A 22,723-nucleotide genomic window follows, 5' to 3' on the forward strand; every position below is an offset into this window, starting at 1 on the left:
TACTAAGCGCTTGGAATGTACAGTTCAGCAACAGATAGAGACAGTCCCTCCCCAGTGAGGGGCTTACAGTCTAATCGTATTGGGCTACATTAATGCCGTTCAGTTTCTAAGTTGAATAAATCGCCCTAATATAAATTGGCATTTAACTTTAATGAGTTGTTCTACCGATCCTGACGTCAGTGTTTTCTGATTTCATAAAAGGCCCAAATTTCTGTGGAACGCTTGGATAAAATCAGTTTACAGAAAAGGAGCAGAAAATCAACGAGATGATAAGAATCAAGTCTTAAGGATTCCCTTTTCGTGTGTTGTTTCACTCCTTATTCTGCCTTTGATCCTTTTAGCATGTCATGAACTCTTCTCTTTGAGCCCTAGCAATAAAGAGAAAGGGACATTATATAATTATAATTGTGATCTTTTTTTTAGCACTGTACTAAATATGGAATAGATGCAAGACAATCAGGTCAGACAGTGTTCCCTGTCCCACTAGTCTAAATAGGAGGATGAATAGCTATTTAATACCATTTAAAAGATGGTGAAACTGCCACATAGAGAAGTTAAGTGACACATAACGGACAAGCTATAGAACCTGAATTCATTCATTCATTCATTCAATCCTATTTATTGAGCACTCAGTGTATGCAGAGCACTGTACTAAGCGCATGGAAAGTACAGTACAGCAATAAAGAGAGACAATCCCTACCCACAATGGGCTTACGGTCTAAAGTGGGTTCCCTGACTAATCCTATTCTGTTGTACACTCCCAAGCGCACAGTACAGTGCTCTGCACGTAGGAAGCGCTCCATAAATATGATCGATTGGCTTCCAAGACCCTGCTCATTCCACTAGGCAATAATTACTTTTATATTTTCTTCTAATGAATACCTACAGATGACGTTATTCAACCACTTTGAAAATCTGAGGCAAAAGCTCCACATTGTATCGTCAGATACCATTGCTTGACAAAAGGGATTTTTTGGTTCATGGCTGGTTTCTATTACGTTGTAGTGAGCAATAATATTAACGATTTCCTGAGTCATCAGGTAGCCAATTAGCGAGAGAGATAAACAAATGCAGAATCTGCCAGTGAGTCACTGGGTGCACAGAACACTGTAAAGATGTCTGCTGATCTTGCGATCAATCAATCCATCGATCAGTGGTATTTATTCAGTGCTTATTGTGTGCAGAGCACTGAACTAAGCACTTGGGAAAGGCGAAAGTACAATTCAACAGAGTCGGTAGACCTGTTCCCTGCCTACCACAAGCTTATCATCTAGAGGGGGATTCCGGTTCTGAAGTGTCCTACCACCTTTACCTGGAATACTTGTTCTGGTCTTCGCATTTTGAGGAAGGATGTAATAGAGCTGAAGGAGGCAGACAAGGAAAAACTTCCTAAGGAGGATAAACAGGTTAGGAAATTGCCATCAGGAAGGTTGGAGGCTGAAAAGGAACTTGACTGAAATCTACAAAATCAGGAATGTTGTAGATGGGGTTTCTACGTGAACTAGGGTTATCCGTATTTGAAGACACCTTTGATGGTAAGCACAGGTCACTATATACTAAGCATTTGGGAGAGTACAGTGTAACAGAGTTGGTAGATGTGTTCTCTGCCCACGAGGAGCTTACAGTCTAGCAGTCTATGGAATTCATTAAAACAGGAAGTTGAATAGGCTGAACTATCAGTCGCTTCAGGAACCCCTGGGATCAATTCAAGGTCACAAGGTTAAAAATGAGTTACTGGAGAGATATCAAAGGAAACTTTATGGATGTTGGATGGTCCTTTCCTAAACACTAAGATGGATTTTAAGGTGACCCACCATCACATGGAAGTGACCCAAACATCCCAAGGCAGAATCTAGAAACTACTGATCTTCCCAAGATCCTTTTGTCCTGCATGAGATCTCCGAAGAATAGTTGAGGTAGAAGTAGGCCCAAGATCCAGTTCTTATCTATATCCAAAATTAGATCAGGCCCAAATCTCCACGGAAAAAAATGGTGACCTGGGTTCTAATCCCAGTTCAGCCACTTGTCTGCTGTGGGAACTTGGGCAGGTCACTTCACTTCTCCAGACCTCAGCTGTCTCATCTGTAAAGTGTGGATTAAGACCGTGAGCCCCATACAAAATAGGGACTGTGTCCAACCTGACAACTTCCCCAGCCTGGCACATCGTAAATGCTTAACAAATAAAAAAAAAAGAGACAATGTCTCGTTGACTCCATGAAGCTTTATTCCCTTCCATCCAATCCTTCTTCCCATTCTTACTTGGATTTCCATTGACAGATCAGTGAAAGGCCTATGAAACCATAACCTGACCCTTTAAATTTAAAGATTTCTGAACAAGTCCTGGAGAGAAAGAGGATTTAAAGTATAAATAAGTTTGGGGATTTCTGATGGATTTGCAAAAATTCTATCAAACTCAGCCTATTAGCCCATTAGCATCTGGCCAGTGAGGCTATAGCATGGCCCTGATCAGAATAACTAGCCCAGTTTACATCTTTGACCCAATCCAAGTTATTTCTGTTCATTCATTAATTCATTCAACAGTATTTATTGAGTGCTTACTATGTGCAGAGCACTGTACTAAGCACTTGGAAAGTACAAATCGGTAACAGGTAGAGACGGTCCCTGCCCTTTGATGGGCTTACAGTATAATCGGGGGAGACAGACAGACAAGAACAATGGCAATAAATAGAATCAAGAGGAAGAACAGCTCATTAAAACAATAGCAAATAAATAGAATCAAGGTGATGTACATCTCATTAACAAAAAAAATAGGGTAATGAAGATACATACAGTTGAGCGGACGAGTACAGTGCTGAGGGGATGGGATGGGAGAGGGGGAGGAGCAAAGGGAAAGGGGGGAGAAGAGGGTTTAGCTGTAGAGAGGTGAAGGGTGGGAGGGTTGAGGGAGCAGAGGGACAAGGGGAGCTCAGTCTGGGAGGCTTCTTGGAGGAGGTGAGCTTTAAGTAGGGTTTTGAAGAGGGGAAGAGAATGAGTTTGGCGGAGGTGAGGAGGGAGGGCATTCCGGGACCGCGGGAAGACGTGGCCCAGGGGTCGACGGTGGGATAGGTGAGAACAAGGGACGGTGAGGAGGTGGGCGGCAGAGGGCAGAGCGTGTGGAATGGGGAGAGGAAAGAGAGAAGGGAGGAGAGGTAGGAAGGGGCAAGGTGATGGAGAGCCTTGAAGCCTAGAGTGAGAAGCTTTTGTTTTGTGCGGAGGTTGATAGGCAACCACTGGAGGTTTTTGAGAAGGGAAGTGACATGCCCAGAGCGTTTCTGCAGTAAGATGAAACAGGCAGCGGAATGAAGAATAGACTGGAGTGGGGAGAGAGAGGAGGAAAGGAGATCAGAGAGCAGGCTGACATAGTAATCTAGCCAGGATATTACGAGAACCTGTAGCAGTAAGATAGCCGGTTGGGTGTTTACTTCACTTGCCACAACTCAATCAATCCATTAGTCACTTGCACACTTATGTGCAGAGCATTGTACTAAGCACTTGGGAGAGTACAATACAATAGAATTAGCAGACACATTCCCTGCCCAGAACGAACTTACTCAAGGAAAATGGATATGCTCCAATGTTATAGTTTACTCACAATCAATCAATAGTATTGACTGAGCACTTACTGTGTGCAGAACTCTATACTAAGTGCTTGGCGAGCACAACACAATGGAGTTGGTAGACAATTATTCCTGACCACCAGGAGCTCACAGTCTAGAAGGAAAGACAGGCATTAAAAGAAATGATGAGTACGTACATAAGTGCTTGTGGGGAAAGACAAATTTTCATCCAGAAAAATTTTGTTTGTGTACCTGTGTGTATATATGTATGTGTGTGTGTGTGCATATGCATTTGAAGAAAAAATAGAGCCCTTCAGAGAGTTTCAGCACATCTGACTTATAAGCAAGTGTGTGATCAAGATCTTCAGAATCACTAAGCCAGTGAAATTATAGTTCATTTAAGCTACAGAGTGCATAATAAAATTAATTTTAAGGTGTTCTAACGAGACAAAGTTAATATTATGTTATTCATTAAAAGGGACTGATCATGGTAAACTGCTTTTGAAAAAATAATTTGACCAATATAATGTAAACATATAAAAGTTCAAAATACAGTTTTAAAACTAGAATTCTATGAGTATGTTTAAAACGTTTAGAATAGAGTAGGAAGACCATCCTATTAGTAGACCATCCAGGAAAAAAAACCCAGGCATTCAATACAATTACCACTTTTTGGTTTTATTTTTATTTTCATATAATTTTAAAGGGCTAATAGAGGGAAAGAGTTTTTCGTTGTACTTGAAGAAGCCACCACTGATGGTGGAATTCACCTATGAGTATGGGTGTGACTGAAAAGGCCAATGAGAGAACCACAGTCCCGGTAAGAATAATAATAATTGTAGCATTTAAGTGCTTACTCTGTGCTGTGCACTGTACTAAGCTCTAGGATAAATGCAAAATGATCAGGTTGAGTACAGTCCCAGTGTCACATAGCTCCCACAGTCTTGTCTTAATCCCCATTTTACAGATGAGGTAACTGAGGCAGAGAGAAGTGAAGTGACTTGTCCAAGGTCCCACAGCAGACGTGGTGAACTGGGGATTAGAACCCAAGTCCTTCTGACACCCAGGCCCATGCTGTATCCACTGGGCCACTTTGCTTGCTATATTGTGCAGATAAAAAGGCTGTCCCTTTTTTGTGTCGGTACATCGGCGGTGCCTGTCCTTGTTTTCTTTTTTGCCTCTGCCTTCCGTTGCTTACGAATCTTTTTACTTAAAAAGACCCGTGCTGAGCCCAACACCAGGCTGATCTAAACTCAGCAATTACTTCCAGTTTTCCACTGGGATACAGCATTGCCCTAGGCTTTGTTTTACTCTGTCCTTTAAAAATTTCCTCTGCCCTCATGGCTTTCAATTTCCTTAATTCAGCTTTCCTCGCAGCAGTTTGAATATCCTGCTGTTGTTTATTCTCCTCATATGCCCCACCAGCGTAGCTATACTGAGATGAGTTTAGCTTCAGTCCTGGAAGATGGACTCAATTTATCATTGTATAGGCTTAGTGGAAAGAACACGGGCTTGGGAGTCAGAGGTCTTGGGTTCTAATCCTACCCCCACCACTTCTCTGCTGTATGACCTTGGGCAAGGCACTTAACTTCTCAGTTACCTCATCTGCAAAATGGCGATTAAAAGTGTGAGCCCCACGTGGGACAAACTGATTACCCTGTATCTACCCCAGCGCTTAGAACGGTGCTTGGCAAATAGTAAGTGCTCAGTGTGGCTCAGTGGAACGAGCACGGGTTTGGGAGTCAGAGGTCACGGGTTTGAATCCCGGCTCTGCCACTTGTCAGCTGTGTGACTGTGGGCAAGTCACTTAACTTCTCTGTGCCTCAGTTCCCTCATCTGTAAAATTGGGATTATGACTGTGAGCCTCACGTGGGACAACCTGATGACCCTGTATCTACCCCAGCGCTTAGAACAGTGCTCTGCACATAGCGCTTAACAAATGCCAACATTATTATTATTATTATTAACAAATGTCATAATAATAATTTTTATATTGATAAATATCCATAAATGGTTGGCCAACACTTCAGCTCTGTCAGCTTTTAGATTGGGCTGGAGGCTGTGGGCGGGAGACAATCTCCCAAAGAATGTGCTGGTCTTTTAGATACCATTTTCTGCTTCCTTATCCAACACACAACTCAGCGGCAGCATTTACGTTGCCAGTGAACATTTTTGTCATGCGCATGGCTTCCCTGGTGCAGGCTGATACATCAACTCAGTTTTCTTTAGTCTTACCGTCACCCCTGGATGATTCCATGAAATGGTTTGCCATCCTTCACATGTCTTCTTGAATATGCCTCTGGGACATAGTCACCTGCATATGGTAATTTGGAAGTAATGGCTTCTAAGGCTTTAGATGATGCTTGAAGTCTGTTGAGTTGGAAGAATTTCCCAGAATTGAGGAAGAAGAGATGACACCTGCATCCAGGACTCTTGAATCTTCCTATAGGGCTCCCTATACTGAATTGAACAGTTCCAGCTCTACTATGTATCCCAGCACTTCTGCCAATGGTAGACATGGTAATTATAATGATAATTATGGTTTTGTTAAACACTTACTATGTGCCAGGCATTGAACTAAGCACTGGGGTAGATACAAGGTAATCAGTTTGAACACAGTCACTGTCCCACATAGGCCTCACAGTCTAAATCAGAGGAAGAAAGATTTAATCCCCATTTTTACCGATGAGGTAACTGAGGCAAATAGTAATTGAGGCTGAGGATAGGGTGACTATTAAGTGCCGAATGGCTGCAGACCCAAAGGCATAGGGGATGCAGAAGGAGAAAGAGTAGGAGAAATGAAGGAATAGTCAGGGATAACGTGTCTTGCCTTATACAGTCGGGTCGTGTCTGACCCATAGTGACACCATGGTCACATCTCTGCCAGAATGCCCCACCTCCGTCTGCAATCATTCTGGTAGTGTATTCGTAGAGTTTTCTTGGTAAAAATCCAGAAGTGGTTTACTGTTGCCGCACAGTAAACTTGAGTATCCACCCTGGACTCTCTGCCGTGCCTCTGCTGCCCAGCGTGGGTGAGTTTTGACTTGTAGCAGATTGCCTTCCTCTCGCTAGCCACTAGCCAAGCTAGGAGTGGAATGCACAGGCCTCTGCTTGACTCTCCCCCGTGTAGTTGAGCCCGGTAGAGAAATGGAAACTCTACAGGTGTGACCCTGAGAGGGGATAACGTGTCCACCAACTCTGTTATAATGTACTCTCCCAAGTGATTAATGTAGTGCTCTGCACATGGTAAGCACTCAGTAAATACCATAATTGATGATGAAGAGTGATATGTATCATTCGGTACCTTTAATCACTCAATGCCGTTTTTGGCCAGGAGATCGCCCGCCCTTCCTAATCTGAAGGAACAAAAAGTCAGTCAGTCGTATTTATTGAGTGCTTACTGTGTGCAGAGCACTGTACTAAGTGCTTGGGAGAGTACGGTATAATAATTTAACAGACATAATCCCTGTCCACGACGAGTTTATAGCCTAGCAGCAAGACATAGATAGCCACACAGTCTAAAAGATGGAAATGGCTTACCTTTGCTGCTACTCACCCTCTGCCTGAATCTGGGTCTGGATCCAGAAAGGTACTATGGGGTTCTTTTGTCTCCAAGCCAACTCCTTAAAACCCATCACTTTATCCTTGGCATGATCCAGGCACCAAGCCCAGTGTTGACACTTAGAACAACTACTGAGTTGCAGGTCTGAGGGATTAAATGCTCGTACCATTTTTGAAACCTTATAAAAATAGAACCACTGCCCTGGTGAGTCCTGAAACTCAAAGGAGAGCACAGAAATCTCCATTTTAATTTTATTGCTGCCACAAGGGTGTGGATTTTAAGGATCAAATTAAGAGTGATTAAAATTTCATGTATTCCTCAGTGGGGAAGAACTAGCATTCTCTTTCAAATAGGAGCATAGTATTTTTTTAAATAATGCTTAGTAGAAAAAGAAATGAGACGCTGCAGCTGGGATACTGTCTTTGGGCTTAGGAAATTCTTTTATTGTATAAAACTTTTCTTGAAAAAGGAATTATAACTATAGCAGTTATACTGCTCTTGCAAAATCAAAGCAAATTTATTTGGGGGGGAGGGTTCTAATCTTATTTCAAAAGTCACAATAAACAAGGTGGAAGTATAGCTTTTTTTCTTCTTCTTCTTCTTCTTCTTCTTTGAGACTAATGGCCCTTAAATGTTCCAATTGTTGTTTCAGAAATAGTCCTGCAAAACTCTTTTGGCAAGTGTAGTTGACATGACCATTTTGAAAACAGATCTGTTTTGTGTTGAAATATGCAAGACCCTTTCTTTTCTCTCACCCTACTCTACTCTGATGCTCTCTTCTTCCTTGAGAAAGTCAAGTGATTTTTTTTCTCCTAAGAGGTAGCTTGTTGCCCTTCTTTCCAAATCTCTGCTTAGTGGGAAAAGCACAGGACTGAGAGTCCAGAAAACCCAGGTTGGAGTCCCAGCTCTGCAATCGGTCAACAGTCCCAGCCTGCTGTGTGGCCAAAGGCAACTCACTTAACCTCTCTGGGCATCTGTTTCCTCACATGCAAACTGGGGATCAGATAGACTGTGAGCCCTGCATGGAAGAGGAACTATGTCTAATCCCTTGTGCTCAGTATTTAACATTTATTAAGTAAATGCTTAATAAACACCATTATTATTATTGACAATAACATTATTAATACTATTCATATTATTACTACTTCTGCTAAGAACAGTGATAAGGGAAATGGGGAAAATATGGCTTAATTGCTACTTCTGAATGGTATTTCTAATCCCATTTCTCTGTTGTTTCAAATTGATTTTTGAAGAATTAAGAACAATATTTTAAGAATTTCCGCTCCATTTTTCAAAGAGGCAAGATAAGAGATGGATGTGACTAATAATTCTGCACTCTGGATGCAGCTGGACTCCCCCATGGTGAATAATAGGATTCTAGGTTATTGGGAGAAGCTAGTGATAAAATTAAGAGGACCATTAGCGTCAAAATGCCCACGGAGGACCTACAACTCTGAAAGGCATCTCTGCAATTAGATCCAATATTCCACTGACTCCACAAGTGTCAGAGTTTGTTTCCACCCCAAGTCAGTCAACCCCTGTGCCTTACTAGGGCATTGTCCTGCAGTGACTCTCAACACTACTTGGGTCGGGGGACCCAGCGGTTGTTGTAGTGGAAAGAGCACAGACCTGGAGTCAGAAGGTCATGGGTTCTAATCCTAGCTCTGCCACTTGTCTGCTGTGTGACCTCGAGCAAGTCACTTCACTTCCCTGTGGCTCAGTTACCTCATCTGGAAAGTGGGGATTGAGGCTGTGATTCCCACGTGGAACAGGGATTATGTCCAACCCCATTTGCTTATATCCAGCTCAGCACTTAGTACAGTGCCTGGCACATAGTAAGCGCTTAACCAATACCATAATTATTATCATGATCATTATTACTGTAAAATGCTCTGCCTTGGTCCGTGATGCAGAGATGCTTGTCTAAGGGCTACAGTTTTTGTGCAGGATAATTTATGTAATTTATTTATTTATTCATTTATTTATATTAGTGTCTGTCTTCTCCTCTAGACTGTAAACTCGCTGTGGGCAGGGAATGTGTCTGCTTATTGTTCTGTTGTACTCTTCCAATTGCTTAGTACAGTGCTTTACATATAGTAAGTGCCACATTAAATACGATTAAATGAATGAATGAATGAAAGCATTGCACTCCCCCAAGAGCTCAGTACAGTGCTCTGCCCTCTGTAAGCACTCAGTAAATGTGATTGATTGATTGATAATGATCCATGAGCCCTGTCAGGATTTCTAAAGAGTCCAGTGTCAAGAACAGATGTGTTTAATGTAGATACCAGCTTAGAATGGAAGAACCTGGCCAGCTCTGGACAGATGCACCGGTTGTATGCACACACTCTCTGCCTTGGAAATGCAGCTGCTGGGCTCTGGAATTAAGGGTGAAAGAAAGGAATCTGATACAGTTTTTAATCTAAAGGACTTCATCCTGGAACGCTGAAGTTCAAAAACTTCAAAACTTTTCCCATGGTTCTTCGTACTTTCCTGTCTTGACCTACACTGCTGACTGGATTTTCAGCCAAGTCTTTAATTCCACTTAATGTGGAAAATCAGGAGGCTATAGGAAAAAAAAATTCTGCTTTCCATTTTCCATTTTCCATCCAATTTTCTCAAGTCATCATGCTCCATTTAGCCTCATTCCCCAAACTACCTTCCCTTGATGACCATCTCGACACCACCCAAGCTACTGAACTCAACTCACTCGCTCCCCAATCCCTTCGCTGATCTCGTACGGCTAACCCACAGCCCTGGATCGCCTCCACGGGTGTCTCCTTCGCTCTCGTGCAGGAGCCACAGAGCACTGCCAGTGGAAATCTACATATCAGGTTGACTTTCCCCACTTCGAGTTTGTCCTTGCATGCTTTAACTCTGCCTGGCAAAATGATTTCTCTGCCCATATTGACACCCATGCCCGTTGTCCTTGCAAGTTGTTCCAGGCTTTTATCTCCCTCCTCAAATTCCTATCCCTCTGCCTCCCCCATCCCTTTCCTCTAATGACCTGGCCACCTACTTTACAGAGAAAAGTGAAACTCTAAGTTGTAATCTCCCTAAAGTCTCCCCTGCTTCTCCCCAGATCCTCCCCAATCCTGCCCTTCTTCAACTCTCCCATCTTTCCCAGCAGTATCTCTAGGTGACATCTGCTCAAAATCCACCCCTTCTATCTGTGCATCCAACTCCATCCCTCTGCACCTTATCAACTTGCCCCCTCCCTCTCCAGTGGCTTCTTCCCCACTGCTTTCAAACATGCTCATGATTCCTCTATTCTAAATAAACCCTCCCCTGTCCCCATGGTCCCCTCCGGTTTTTGCTCTATTTCCTTCCTACCATTCCTCTCCAAACTCCTTGAGTGAGTTGTCTATGCCTGCTGTCTCAAGTTCCGCTCCTCCAGTTCTCTCTTTCACCCTCTGCAATCTCGCTTCCATCCCTTTCACTCCACAGAAACCACCCCCTCAAAGATCACAAATGATCTCCTTCTTGCCAAATCCAACAGCCTCTACTCCATCCTAATCCTCCTTGACCTCCCACTTGCCTTCAACGCTGTCCACCACCCCCTTTTCTTGGAAACGCTATCCAACCATGGCTTCACCGACACTAATAATAATGTTGGTATTTGCTAAGCGCTTACTATGTGCAGAGTACTGTTCTAAGCGCTGGGGGAGATACAGGGTCATCAGGCTGTCCCACGTGAGGCTCACAGTTAATCCCCATTTTACAGATGAGGTAACCGAGGCACAAAGAAGTGAAGTGACTTGCCCACAGTCACTCAGCTGACAAGTGGCAGAGCCGGGAGTCGAAATCATGACCTCTGACTCCCAAGACCAGGCTCTATCCACTGAACCACGCTGCTACCCCCACTATCCTCTCCTGGTTCTCTCCCTCTCTGGCTGCTCATTCTCAGTCTCTTTAGTGGGCTCCTTCTCTGTCTCCCACCCCCAAACTGCGAGTGACCCTCAAAGGTCTGTTCTGGGTTCCCTTCTATTCTCCATGTACACTCACTTCTTTGGAGAAATCATTCGCGCCCATGGCTCCAACTACCTCTACGTGAATGATCCCCAAATCCATATCTCTAGCCCCGATCTCTCATCCTCTCTGCAGTTTCGCATTTCCTCCTGCCTTCAGGACATTTCTACTTGGATGTCCTCCTGTCACCTCAAACTTAACGTGTCTAAAACAACTTCTTATCTTCCCACCCCTACTCTCTCGTGCCCTTGACTTTCCTATCACTGTAGACAGCGCCACCAACCTTCCTGTCGGTCAATCAGTCAGTCATTCGTATTTATTGAATGCATATTGCGTACAGAGCACTGTACTAAGAGTAGAGTGGGAGAGTGCTATATTAGGAGAGTACGATATAATAATATTTACAGAGACATTCCCTGCCCACAGTGAGTTTATAGTCAGCTCCTTAAGGGCAGAGATTGTGTCTTTCAAGATATTGCCTATCACGCAATAAGTATGAGGGATTGATTCAATCTGAAAAGGGCCTAGAGTAGCTTTGTATTTGTTCAGTAAACAAGGATAGTGCTAGCTCAGTACAAGTTTGGTCTCTCCTATCTCTGGCAACTGTGGTCAGATCTTACCGCGGGTACAGCATTAGCAAGCAGTTATTACACTTTTATTTTCATTTCGTTGTTACACAGCATTGAAACAAGACGGACTTTGGGGTAGAAAAATCAGTGACAGTAACATAACATTACCAGTTCCGGAAGAAAGCTTTACTGTTGCCATGCCATCTTTATTTATCAGATTGGGAAACTGGGCCACGTAGAAGTGAAATCATCATTTGTCAAATCATGAGTTAGAATTTCCCAAAGGGTAAGTTACTTTCTGAGAGACCCATACACGTTTTTAGAAGTTGCAGTGACTCAGTCTCCTAGGAGACTCTTTAGTACATTTAATTAGAGGCTGAGGCAGTGTAGCTTGGTGGAAAGAGCCTGGGCTGAGAATCACAGTTCTTGTCCCACCTCTGCCACTGTCTGCTCCGTGAACTTAGATCAGTCACCTCACTTCTCTGAGCCTCAATTGCCTCATCTTAAAATGGGTATGAAATTGTGAGTTCCATGGAGAATAGGAAGCACGTCCAATCTGATGTTCTTGTATCTACTCTAGTTCTTAGATGTAGAAAGCACTTAATAAATACCATTTTTTTAAGTAGCCGTTGTGTGACCTTGGGCAAGCCAGTTAACCTTTCTGTGCCTCAGTTCCCTCATCTGTCAAATGGGGATTAAGACTGTGAGCCTCATGTGGGACAACCTGATTACCGTATATCTACCCAGAACTTAGAACAGTGCTTGGCACATAGTAAGCACTTAACAAATACCATAATTATTATTATTCATTCATTCAGTAGTACTGATTGAGCTCTTATTATTTGCAGAGCACTGTACTAAGCACTTGGAATGTAGAAATCGGTAACAGATAGAGACAGTCCCTGCACTTTGACGGGCTTACAGGCTAATCGGGGAAGACGGACAGACAATAACAATAGCAATAAATAGAATCAAGATAAATAGAACCAAGAATAAATATTATAATTATTATCCAAATATGTGTGTAACATTTAGTGCAGCCTCCTGGTGCTAACTGGCTCCCAGGAAGTAGCTTCCACACTGCAAGTGAGCGACTTCACTCTCTCTACCTGTACTTAAAGCAGCGGATGTACGTATTGTGGTATATACGATTTACGATTGAATAAATGAGTGAATGATATTTGTTAAGCATTTACTTTGTGCTAAGCCCTGGGGTAGAGACAATACGGTCTGATCAGTCACAGTCCCTGATCCAAAAGGGCTCACAGTTTAGGGGAGGGAAAACAGAAGCATACACTGAGGCACCGAGAATTAAGTGACTTTCCCGTGGTCACGCAGCTGACAAGTAGCAGAGCGGAGATTAGAACGCAGGTCCTCCGTCTCCCAGGCCTGTGCACTTTCCAGTAGGCCACACTGAGTCAAGCAATACACAGTCTCTTCCCAAATGGTGCTTGGAATGCAAGATAGGCAAGAACCAGTTTCCGTTTCATTCTGTGGTCTTAGGCAGATTCAGAGAGGGTAATAAAAATTCAAGTTGAAAGCTTTTTCCTGTTATAATTTTCAGGGAATCTCTGTCATACCAATCAATCAATCGTTGGTATTTATTGAGTGCTTCCTGTGTGCAGAGCACTGTACTAAGCTCTCGGGAGAGTACAATACGAAGGAGTTGTTAGACATAAACCCTGCTGACAAGGGGCTTACACCTGTCGGGTGCTGTTGGCCAAATTTGATGGGAGTTCTGCCAAGTTCGTTTTGCGGGTTTGTTGTCAATTAAGAGGCCCATTTTTTTGCAAAAGGGTAGCAAACATTTTAGTATTTCTTTCTCAATTCAAAGAATTACCTTCTTCATTTGGTTCTTCAATTACCTGAAGAACTAATCCAGTGCTTAGAACAGTGCTTGACACAAAGTGCTTAACAAAAGCTATCAAAAAAATTGTTCATTTTAATGTAAAAGCAGTTGAATTTTCAAAGAGATTGAGCTGTGAAATCTTTATATTATTTGCATGACTGAGTATTTCTCCAGTTAGATTTTTTTATATTTGTTTAGAAAACACTTTAAACCTAAGTCTAAAACCTCACCTTAAATATTTATACTCAGGAATGTGAAAAAAATAATAATAATGTTGGTATCCGGTAAGCACTTACTATGTGCAGAGCACTGTTCTAATTGCTGGGGTAGATACAGGGTAATCCCACGTGAGGTTCACAGTCTTAATCCCCATTTTACGGATGAGGTAACTGAGGCACAGAGAAGTTAAGTGACTTGCCCACAATCACACAGCTGACAAGGGGCAGAGCAGGGATTCGAACCCATGACCTCTAGCTCCCAAGCCCAGGTTGTTTCCACTGAGCCGCGCAGCTTCTAAAGACATCTCTCCCCTTAATCAGTCAATCCATCAATCAATATATAATAATAATTCTGGTATTTGTTAGCGCTTACTATGTGCCCTGCCCCGTTCTAAGAGCTCAGGTGGATTCAAGCTAATAGGATTGATCATAGTACCTGTCCCATGTGGGGCTCATAGTCTCAATCCCCATTTGACAGATGAGGTAACTGAGCTACAGAGAAGTTAAGTGACGGGCCCAAGGTCACACAGCAGACATGTAGTGGAATCAGGATTAGAACCCAGGACCTTCTGACTCCCAGGCCCATGCTCTATCCACTATGCCTTGCCGCAATATATTTAATATGCTCTACGACAGTAAGCAGTTGGAGAGGATAATAACGCAATTCCAGTCTGTATGGAGCTTCCAATCTTTGCCCTACATCTTTGAAGGCGGAAGCTCGCTGTGATGATTGTCCTATTTGTGAAGACGTATGTGCCAGGCACTGTACTAAGTGCTGGGGTGGATACAAGCAATTTGGGTTGGACACGGTTCCTGTCCCACGGGGGCCTCACGGTCTCAATCCCGAGGTAACTGCAGCCCAGAGAAGTAAAGTGACTTACCCAAGGTCACACAGCAGACAAGTGATGGAGCCTGGATTAGAACCCATGACTTTCTGACTCCCAGGTTCTATCGTTGTATTCTCCCAAGGATGTAGTACAGTGCTCTGCACACAGTAAGCGCTTAATAAATAGGATTGAATGAATTGATTGTCTCCTGGCTGTGAAAGTGACTCAGATTTGGATTTTTCCTGAATTGTACGGGGAGAAATGCCCCATCCTTACACTCTTCTCCTTCCTCTCTAATCCCGGATTCTCTAGGAATGGTCATGGGATGAACCACAGATAGTCACCACTGAAAATCAGTCATCTATCAGGGGGAGAGGAAGAGAAGAAGCGTGGCTTAGCAGATAGAGCAGAGCCCTGGGAGTCAGAAGGACCTGGGTTCTAATCCTGGCTGTGCCACATGTCTGCTATGTGACCTTCAGAAAGTCACTTGACTTCTCTGACCCTCGGTTACCTCATCTGCAAATTGGGGATTAAGGCTGTGAGTCCCATGTGGGACAGGGACTGTGTCCGAACTTGTATCTACCCTAGTGTTTGAAACAGAGCTTGGCACATAGTAAGCACTTAAAAAGTACCATAATTATTAGAGATTCTATTCAAGTAGAATGATGAAGGGAGAAAGTGAAGAAGCTCTACAGTGCCTTGGAGAAGATTATGATGATAATAAAAATAGCATTTGTTATCATTTACTGTGAGTCAAAACCTGTACTAAGCATAGAGGTAGATAGAGGACAATTAGGTCAAACACAGTTCCTCTCCCACAGGGGACTCACAGTCTAAGTAAAAAAGAGAGCAGGAATTGAATCCCCGTTTTACAGGTGAGAAACTGAGACCCGCATTCACACAGTAGCCATATGCGGCCTTGGGATTAGAACCGAGTTCCCCTGATTCCCAACCCCGTGCTCTTTCCACTGGGCCACACCGAATCAAGACACAACCTCTCCCCTGATGCTGCTCATAATGTAAGATGGGCAAGAACTGAGAGGGAGGCAAGAATTCTTTAAAAACATGGCATCATTTTGTCTGTCCATTACTTAAACGACCTGCCGGAGAGCTCTACAGATCTTGGGTTGGAAGAAAAAAGGAAGTAGGGCCAGGACACTTTGCCCTTAGTTTCAATTTCTAGAAGGAAGAACTGATTGAAAACCACATTTCACATATTGCTTAGCCTATCAAACTTACAGGATAAAAGGGCAAAGTTCTGGTCCTTGTCAGCAAATCCTGGAACTTTGAAAAAAAAAAAAATCATTGGGTGCCATTTGGAGTTCTGTCATTTTTAAGAGAGAGCAGATACAAAACTGTATTAGCATCTGAGAAGAAATTATGAATATCAGCACTCATCACTCTATGCAAGTAGGTAATTAGACTAATTATTCACAATTAGCAGCTGCACAGCCTGCAGATGGAAATTTCAGGGTCTGATAGCTATTGTAAAAGGCATTTTCCTCCAAGCTATAAAGCCACTCACATGCTTTAGAATGCATATTTTGATTGCATTCCCCGGTCCATAGAAAACTATAACCTAGATCCATTTGGTACCATCTCGCTGAGCTATACTTGAGTAGCTTGCCTGTTTTTAAGGGATATTGGTGCTCGGAGAATAAAATGGTCAGATTCTTTGCCACATAAAGCAAGATGGGAGTGTGGCTTACAAGGAGTAGGGTGAAGAGGAGGAGAAAAAGTGTAAGCAGGAAAGACAAAATGAGTTTGTCAGCTCTTTGAATAGTAGTAATAGAAGTAACTATTTATTAAGTGCTTATTGTGTGCCAAGCATTGAACTCTATGATTAGAAAAAGAATGGGAAGCACCGTAGCCTAGTGGGTAGAGCCAGGGCTGGGGAGTCAGAAAGTCCTGTGTTCTAATCCTAGCTCTGCCACGTTTCTGCTGGGCGAGCTTGGGCAAATCACCAAATTTTTCTGTGCCTCGGTTACCTCATCTGTAAAATGGGGATTAAGATTGTGAGCCTACTTAGGACAAGGTCTGTGTCCAATATGGTTAGCTTGTATCTACCCGAGCGTTTAGTACAGTCCGTGGCATATAATAAGTGGTTAACAAATACCATAAAAAACCCCACACAGAAATGGTGGGGTCTGGCAAAAAAATGTCAGGGATGAGAAGAGAAAGAGTGGTTCCTTCTGTGGTGCAGTTTGTTCATTCATTTATACAATCGTATTTATTGAGCGCTTATTGTGTACAAAGCACTGTACTAAACACGTGGGACAGTACAACAGTGAACAGATACACCCCCTGCCTACAATGAGCAGCAGTCACTGGTTGCTGCTTGGTGCCTCCCTAGTAATAATAATAATAATGTTGGTATTTGTTAAGTGCTTACTATGTGCAGAGCACTGTTCTAAGCGCTGGGGGAGATACGGGGTCATCGGGTTGTCCCACGTGAGGCTCACAGTTAATCCCCATTTGACAGATGAGGTCACTGAGGCACAGAGAAGTGAAGTGACTTGCCCACAGTCACACAGCTGACGAGTGGCAGAGCTGGGATTCGAACCCATGACCCCTGACTCCCAAGCCCGGGATCTTTGCACTGAGCCACGCTGCTTCATGAAAATGAGCCCAGCTTCAGGCTATTCATGGAAGCTTCCAGCGTAGCTGGAAATCGACCTCGACATGTCTGGTTTATCCAGTGCAGAAATGGCTTCTGCTGCTACCACTGGAGAAAACAGCCTTAAGTCAATTCCTCTAGATTATAAACTCAATGTGGGCAGATAATGTGTCTACCGACTCTCCCAAACACTTGGTACAGTGCTCTGCACACGGTAAGGGCCCAATAAATACCACTGATTGATTGATTCCATTATTCTCTGCTGCTCAGCTGTTGCCACCACCATCGCCACCAGAACGGGTCCTTGAGACTTTTGGGTGATGGGATGGATTCTAAACAAAAAGAGAATTCTGCTTCAACAAGATAATCTGGTCTCCAAGTCTGGAATGCTCAAGGAACGGATTTTGTTATGTTTTGTTGTCTGTCTCGTGCTTCTAGACTGTGAGCCCATTGTTGGGTAGAAATTGTGTCTATCTGTTGCCGAATTGTACTTTCCACGTGCTCTGGACACAGTAAAGTGCTCAATAAATTCGAATGAATGAATGAATGAATGTCATTAATTTGATGACTACTTTATCCTCACGCAGTCCCCATTCTCACTCCTTTCCTCAGAACTCCCTCATGAACTCTATTGATGTGTACCCAGCGAATATTTAGGAGAGTGAAGTTTGAATTAATTGCAATTCTTACCTAGTCTTAGTGAGTCACAGAGGTGAAGGAGAACATATATATCTCTCAAAAACAACTCTCTCCCATTAAAGTTTAGATCATTCTGAAATGGGCTGTCAGACACTATGAAAAAACATATTTTTTTTAAATTCCAGGAAAGTTTGATAGTACTTATTGTTCTAAAAGAAGTCAAAGTGGCATATTTTAGATGCTCCTAATACTGTCCAAACTTCTTGGATTATTAGGTGTTACCCACTGCCTAAAATTGAAGGCAAAATTGAAGACAAAGAAGTGAAAGATTCATTCATTCATTCATTCCCTAGTATTTATTGAGAGCTTACTATGTGCAGAGCACTGTACTAAGCGCTTGGAATGTACAAATCGGTAACAGATAGAGACAGTCCCTGCCCTTTGATGGGCTTGCAGTCTAATCAAGGGAGACCTAAAAGACTAGTTGACATACATTCTTATAAAGAGCTTTGATCCTTTAAATCACTTCTTTCTTTTTTTGTTTTTTTTTTGCTTGTTTTTTGGTATTTTCTCATATGTGAAAGAATGTAAGTTCCTTGTGGACATGGAACATGTTTTGTGATTCTGTTGTACTTTCCCCTGTAAACATGGATCATCTCTTTCTACTCTTTTGCATTGAATTCTCCCAAGTGCTTAGTACACTATTGAGTGCACAGAATAAGCACTCGATAAATACCATTGATTGATTTGCCACTTGCCAGCTGTGTGATGTTGGGTAAGTCACTTAACTTCTCTGTGCTTCAGTTTCATCATCTGTAAAAGTAAATCCCTGCTCCCCTTACCCCTTAGATATAATCTCTATGTGGGATGAGGATTGGGTCTGATTTGATTATCTTGTATCTACCCCAGTGCTTAGTACATTAGGCACAGTTCTTATTCATTATAATTCACTACCGTGAAGTAGTGGAGTTCAGATGTCTATTTCTGTGATGATACAACAGAAGGGAATATATAAGGTTGAAAGACATGAATGTATAGCATTCTTAATTTCCTGCTCTACAGTTTATTCTTTACATGACTACAGCGTTACCTTGTGAGCTTACCTGTCTTTGCTATAAGGTATTGGCTAACTTTAAAACAGAGAGATTAAATTAAATGGGAGAGTTTGATATTGAAAAGGTGAGAATATGAACTGTGGCAGGATATGCACTTAGATATAGACAGAATGGCATCATTAACTATCCCCAACACTGTAGTACTTATAAACAGCCTGTTTTTCATTTTTAAAGCAGTTTCAGTTTCTGCCATCACCGTACCTCTCATTTCTTCCCCGGCCCAGTTTCAGATTGTTTTTCTACTAATAATGGTATTTGCTAAATTCTTACTCTCTTCCAACCACCACAGTATTCCTTGACCCCTCCGGGCCTGTGTCATTTCACTGAGGGAGTTCAGCACAGTGTCAGTCCCATTTCCTCTTACCACATCCCCAAAATCAGGAAATTTGTCAGACACTGAATCCATCCTAAATCGCCTCAGGATTGGGATGCTGATTCCTTCTTATGCTCCATCTGAAAAGGTATTGTCCTCTCACACCCTCAGCTAATCTTTGAAACTGATTTCTGGTTAAGCCCAGGGAGAAGTAGTTATGATTATCATAATCATTCTTATTATTACTGTCATTATACAGCTATTATATTTGTATTGTATTATTATGTTTATCATGCTTTCCCAAGTGCTTAGTATAATACACTGCACACGGTAAGCATTTTCTATATACCACTGATTATCAATTTTTATTTTCATTAATGATAATATTGTACTTGTCAAGCATTTACTATGTGCCAGACACTGTACTAAGCATGGGGTAGACACCAGAAAATCAGGTTGGACACAGTTCCTAACCCACATGAGGCTCACAGTCTAAGTAGAAGGAAAATAGGATTTAATTTCTATTTTACAGATGAGGAACCTGAAGCAAGGAGAAGCTAAGTGACTTGCCCAATGTCACAGAGCAGACAAAAGGCAAAACCAGGAATAGAAACCAGGCCCACTGACTCCCAGGCCCGTGCTCTTTCCCCTAGGCGAAGAAACCTTTTGTGGTAGTATTTATTGAAAACCCAATGGGTTCGATTGGCGAGTACAAACCAGAGCAGAAACACATTACCTGCCCCCAAAAGCTTGTGTTCTAGCAGGGGAGACAGACATAAATACATCTCCCAATAGAGTAATCAATCTCAGAATACTCTCCTATTTCATTTTCATGGTGCAGGAAGCCTACACTCTCCCCCAGATAGGAATCATTCAGCACATTAACTAAACCATATAAAAATGATTAGTTTTTGCATTTGGATCTGTACCCTTTAAGATATCCCAACCTCAGCCCCAGACCATTTATGAACACATCTGTAATTTATTAATTTTAATGTATCGAGACTGTATGTAAGCTCCTTGAGGCAGGGAATGTGTATACCAATTCCGTTGAATTGTACTCTCCCATTTAGTACATTGCTCCAGATACAGCAAGCACTCAGTGAATAAATAGCATTGCCTTATTTCTTTCTAAAATAAGTAATTGGGGATTAAGATTTTCAAAGTTTGGACTTTTTCCTGTTTGAACCTCTCCCATTTCAGTGGACTAGAAAGGCAGCCTGGTCTAGTGGATGGAGCACAGGCCCGGAAGTCAGAAGGACCTGAGTTCTAATTCCAGCTCGGTCACTTCTCCGCTCTGTGACCTTGGGCAACTCACTTAACTTCTCAATGCCTCAGTTACCTCATCTATAAAATGGGGATTAGGAGCCTGAGTCCCATGTGGGACGGGGATTGTGTCCAACCTCACTAGCTTGTATCTACCCCAGTGCTTAATGTAGTGCCTGATAGACAGTAAGAGCTTAATAAATACCATTAAAAAAGAAGTGGAATGGGCTTCTGCTGTAGTAAAAATGAACGTGAAAGTTGACACATGGAGTTGGTCTTTACACTTTGCTTGCCAAAATGCAACAGGAGCCTTTCTTTACCTTTTTAACCTTGACTTTGACTGTAGTGCTCGTAAAACCCAGACCTACTGGGGAGTTTCTTCAAAGTTAATGAATCCATCTAAAGGAAAAATATAGGCTTTGAGCTACAGTCCTGGCTTAGAAAACCTCCTTCTCCCCAGGAAAACTCATTATTTGTTCCAAAGAGAAGAATTTTGAGTTTCTCATTTGTATGCCAAATACCTGCCTGGCCCTAGTCTTCCTTTCCTTCTTTGGAGTCACTGTAGCTTTCAAAGTTGCAGAACAACTCAAAAGAATTCTGTAGGCTTAGGTGTGGTGACATCTTAGTTATATGATTCTAAGCAAGGAAAACCATCCCTGAATTCTTAATTCAGTTCCGTAGAAAGCAGAATGTAACCAAAGGAGGAACTACAAATTGTTAAGCAGTTGGGCTGAACGGTAGACAATAATAGTAGTGGCCAAAAAAAGTACGAATTGACCATCTATTTGAGGCAATTCATTGTATTACTATTACTACTACTAAATAATTATGGTACTTATTAAGCACTTTCTATGTGCCAAGCACTGCTCTAAGCACTAGGGTAGATGCAAGTTAATCAGGTTGGACACAGTCCCTGTCCCACACGGGGCTCACCCTCTCAGTATGCTTGGGAAAGTACAAAAGTGTAAGCCATTTTCCCTGCCCAAAAGGAGTTCACACTCTAATGGGAGAGAAAGACAGAGAAATATTCACAAGCAACAGAATCAGAATAGAGCCGATTGTTCGGTTAAACAACCGTATGTACACCGGTGCTGAGTATCGGCACAGATGAATAAATACACAAACACAAGAGGCAGCTAGCAGATGTTGTGTTTGCACCTCTGTGACCTGGAATCTCTAACTGCAAAGATGACTAATTAGTCGGGCTCTGAGAGGCAGCAGGGGTAAGTCATAAGCTCGAAGAGGAGAAAATTATTCATTTTTGGGCACATTGGCCTTTGTTTGATATTAGTTTTCTTTAGCAATCTCTCTGTAGGGTTCAATGGCACAACATTACAACCAAAACTGTGGTCGATCATTTTAAAAAAAAATACATATACATTCATATGTATATCTATGTCTTCATGGGATTGTAGATTATCTAAAAAAAAAAAGAGAGCCTTTATCTGCTAAAGTTCATTCCTATTGTGTATTTGTGCTGTCCCAGGTACCTCAAGATGAATGGGGAGGGTACCCCATTGGAGGTAAAGACGAACAGATACCCTGCAGGAGGATGAGGAGTGGGAGTTATATTAAAGCCATGGGAGATGAGGAGAGCGGAGAGTCTGACTCTAGCCCCAAAACATCACCAAAAGTAGCAGTCCGACCAGAGTCATTGTTAAAGTCCATTGGACAGAGACCGCTTGGAGACCACCAAACGTAAGACTTATTCCAATTCTTTGCACATTTCAAAAGCAAACCGGAGTGGTTCTGAACTTTTTCTGAGCTGAGAAATTGTGTTCTTCTTCCTATACGAATGCTCTCCAGAGAGAAAAGTCACTAGGATTAAGTTCTTGGTCACAAATGAACCATCGTTTTCATTTATATTATTGAAACGTTTTTTATTTGACTACCGATCGTATCGCATGAAGAACCTCGTCCATTTCCACATTGATTCAAAATTATTGCCCTAGTCATATGAAAACATTTTTCATTTTGAAACTTTAGAAATTCAGACTGGAGACAGCTGTTTGCACAGGCCATTTTCCCTCAGACCTCAGAGATGGCCTTTCTTGGGATTTCACAGAATGTTGGCCCCTTGTGGGCTGGGAAGATGTCACTTGCTTGTTAGTACAGTAAATAAAAATGACTGCGGTATTTGATGCGTGCTTACTGGAAGCCAGGCACTGAACTAAGCCCTAGGGTAGATACAAGATGATCAGTTTGGACACATAAGGGGCTCA

At 42.4% G+C, this 22,723-nt stretch overlaps 1 protein-coding gene across 1 annotated transcript in view; it reads left to right on the forward strand.

Moving 5' to 3' along the window:
- DLGAP2 (DLG associated protein 2) overlaps window positions 1-22,723 on the forward strand; it is a 756,498-nt gene that overhangs the window by 639,047 nt on the left and 94,728 nt on the right. The window contains exon 7 of the mRNA XM_029051803.1: window positions 21,988-22,199. Within this exon, the coding sequence (XP_028907636.1) occupies window positions 21,988-22,199 (212 nt within the window). The remainder of the gene's footprint in view (window positions 1-21,987; window positions 22,200-22,723) is intronic.

The sequence above is a fragment of the Ornithorhynchus anatinus genome, chromosome X1, assembly GCF_004115215.2.
Source record: "Ornithorhynchus anatinus isolate Pmale09 chromosome X1, mOrnAna1.pri.v4, whole genome shotgun sequence".
NCBI lineage: Eukaryota > Metazoa > Chordata > Mammalia > Monotremata > Ornithorhynchidae > Ornithorhynchus > Ornithorhynchus anatinus.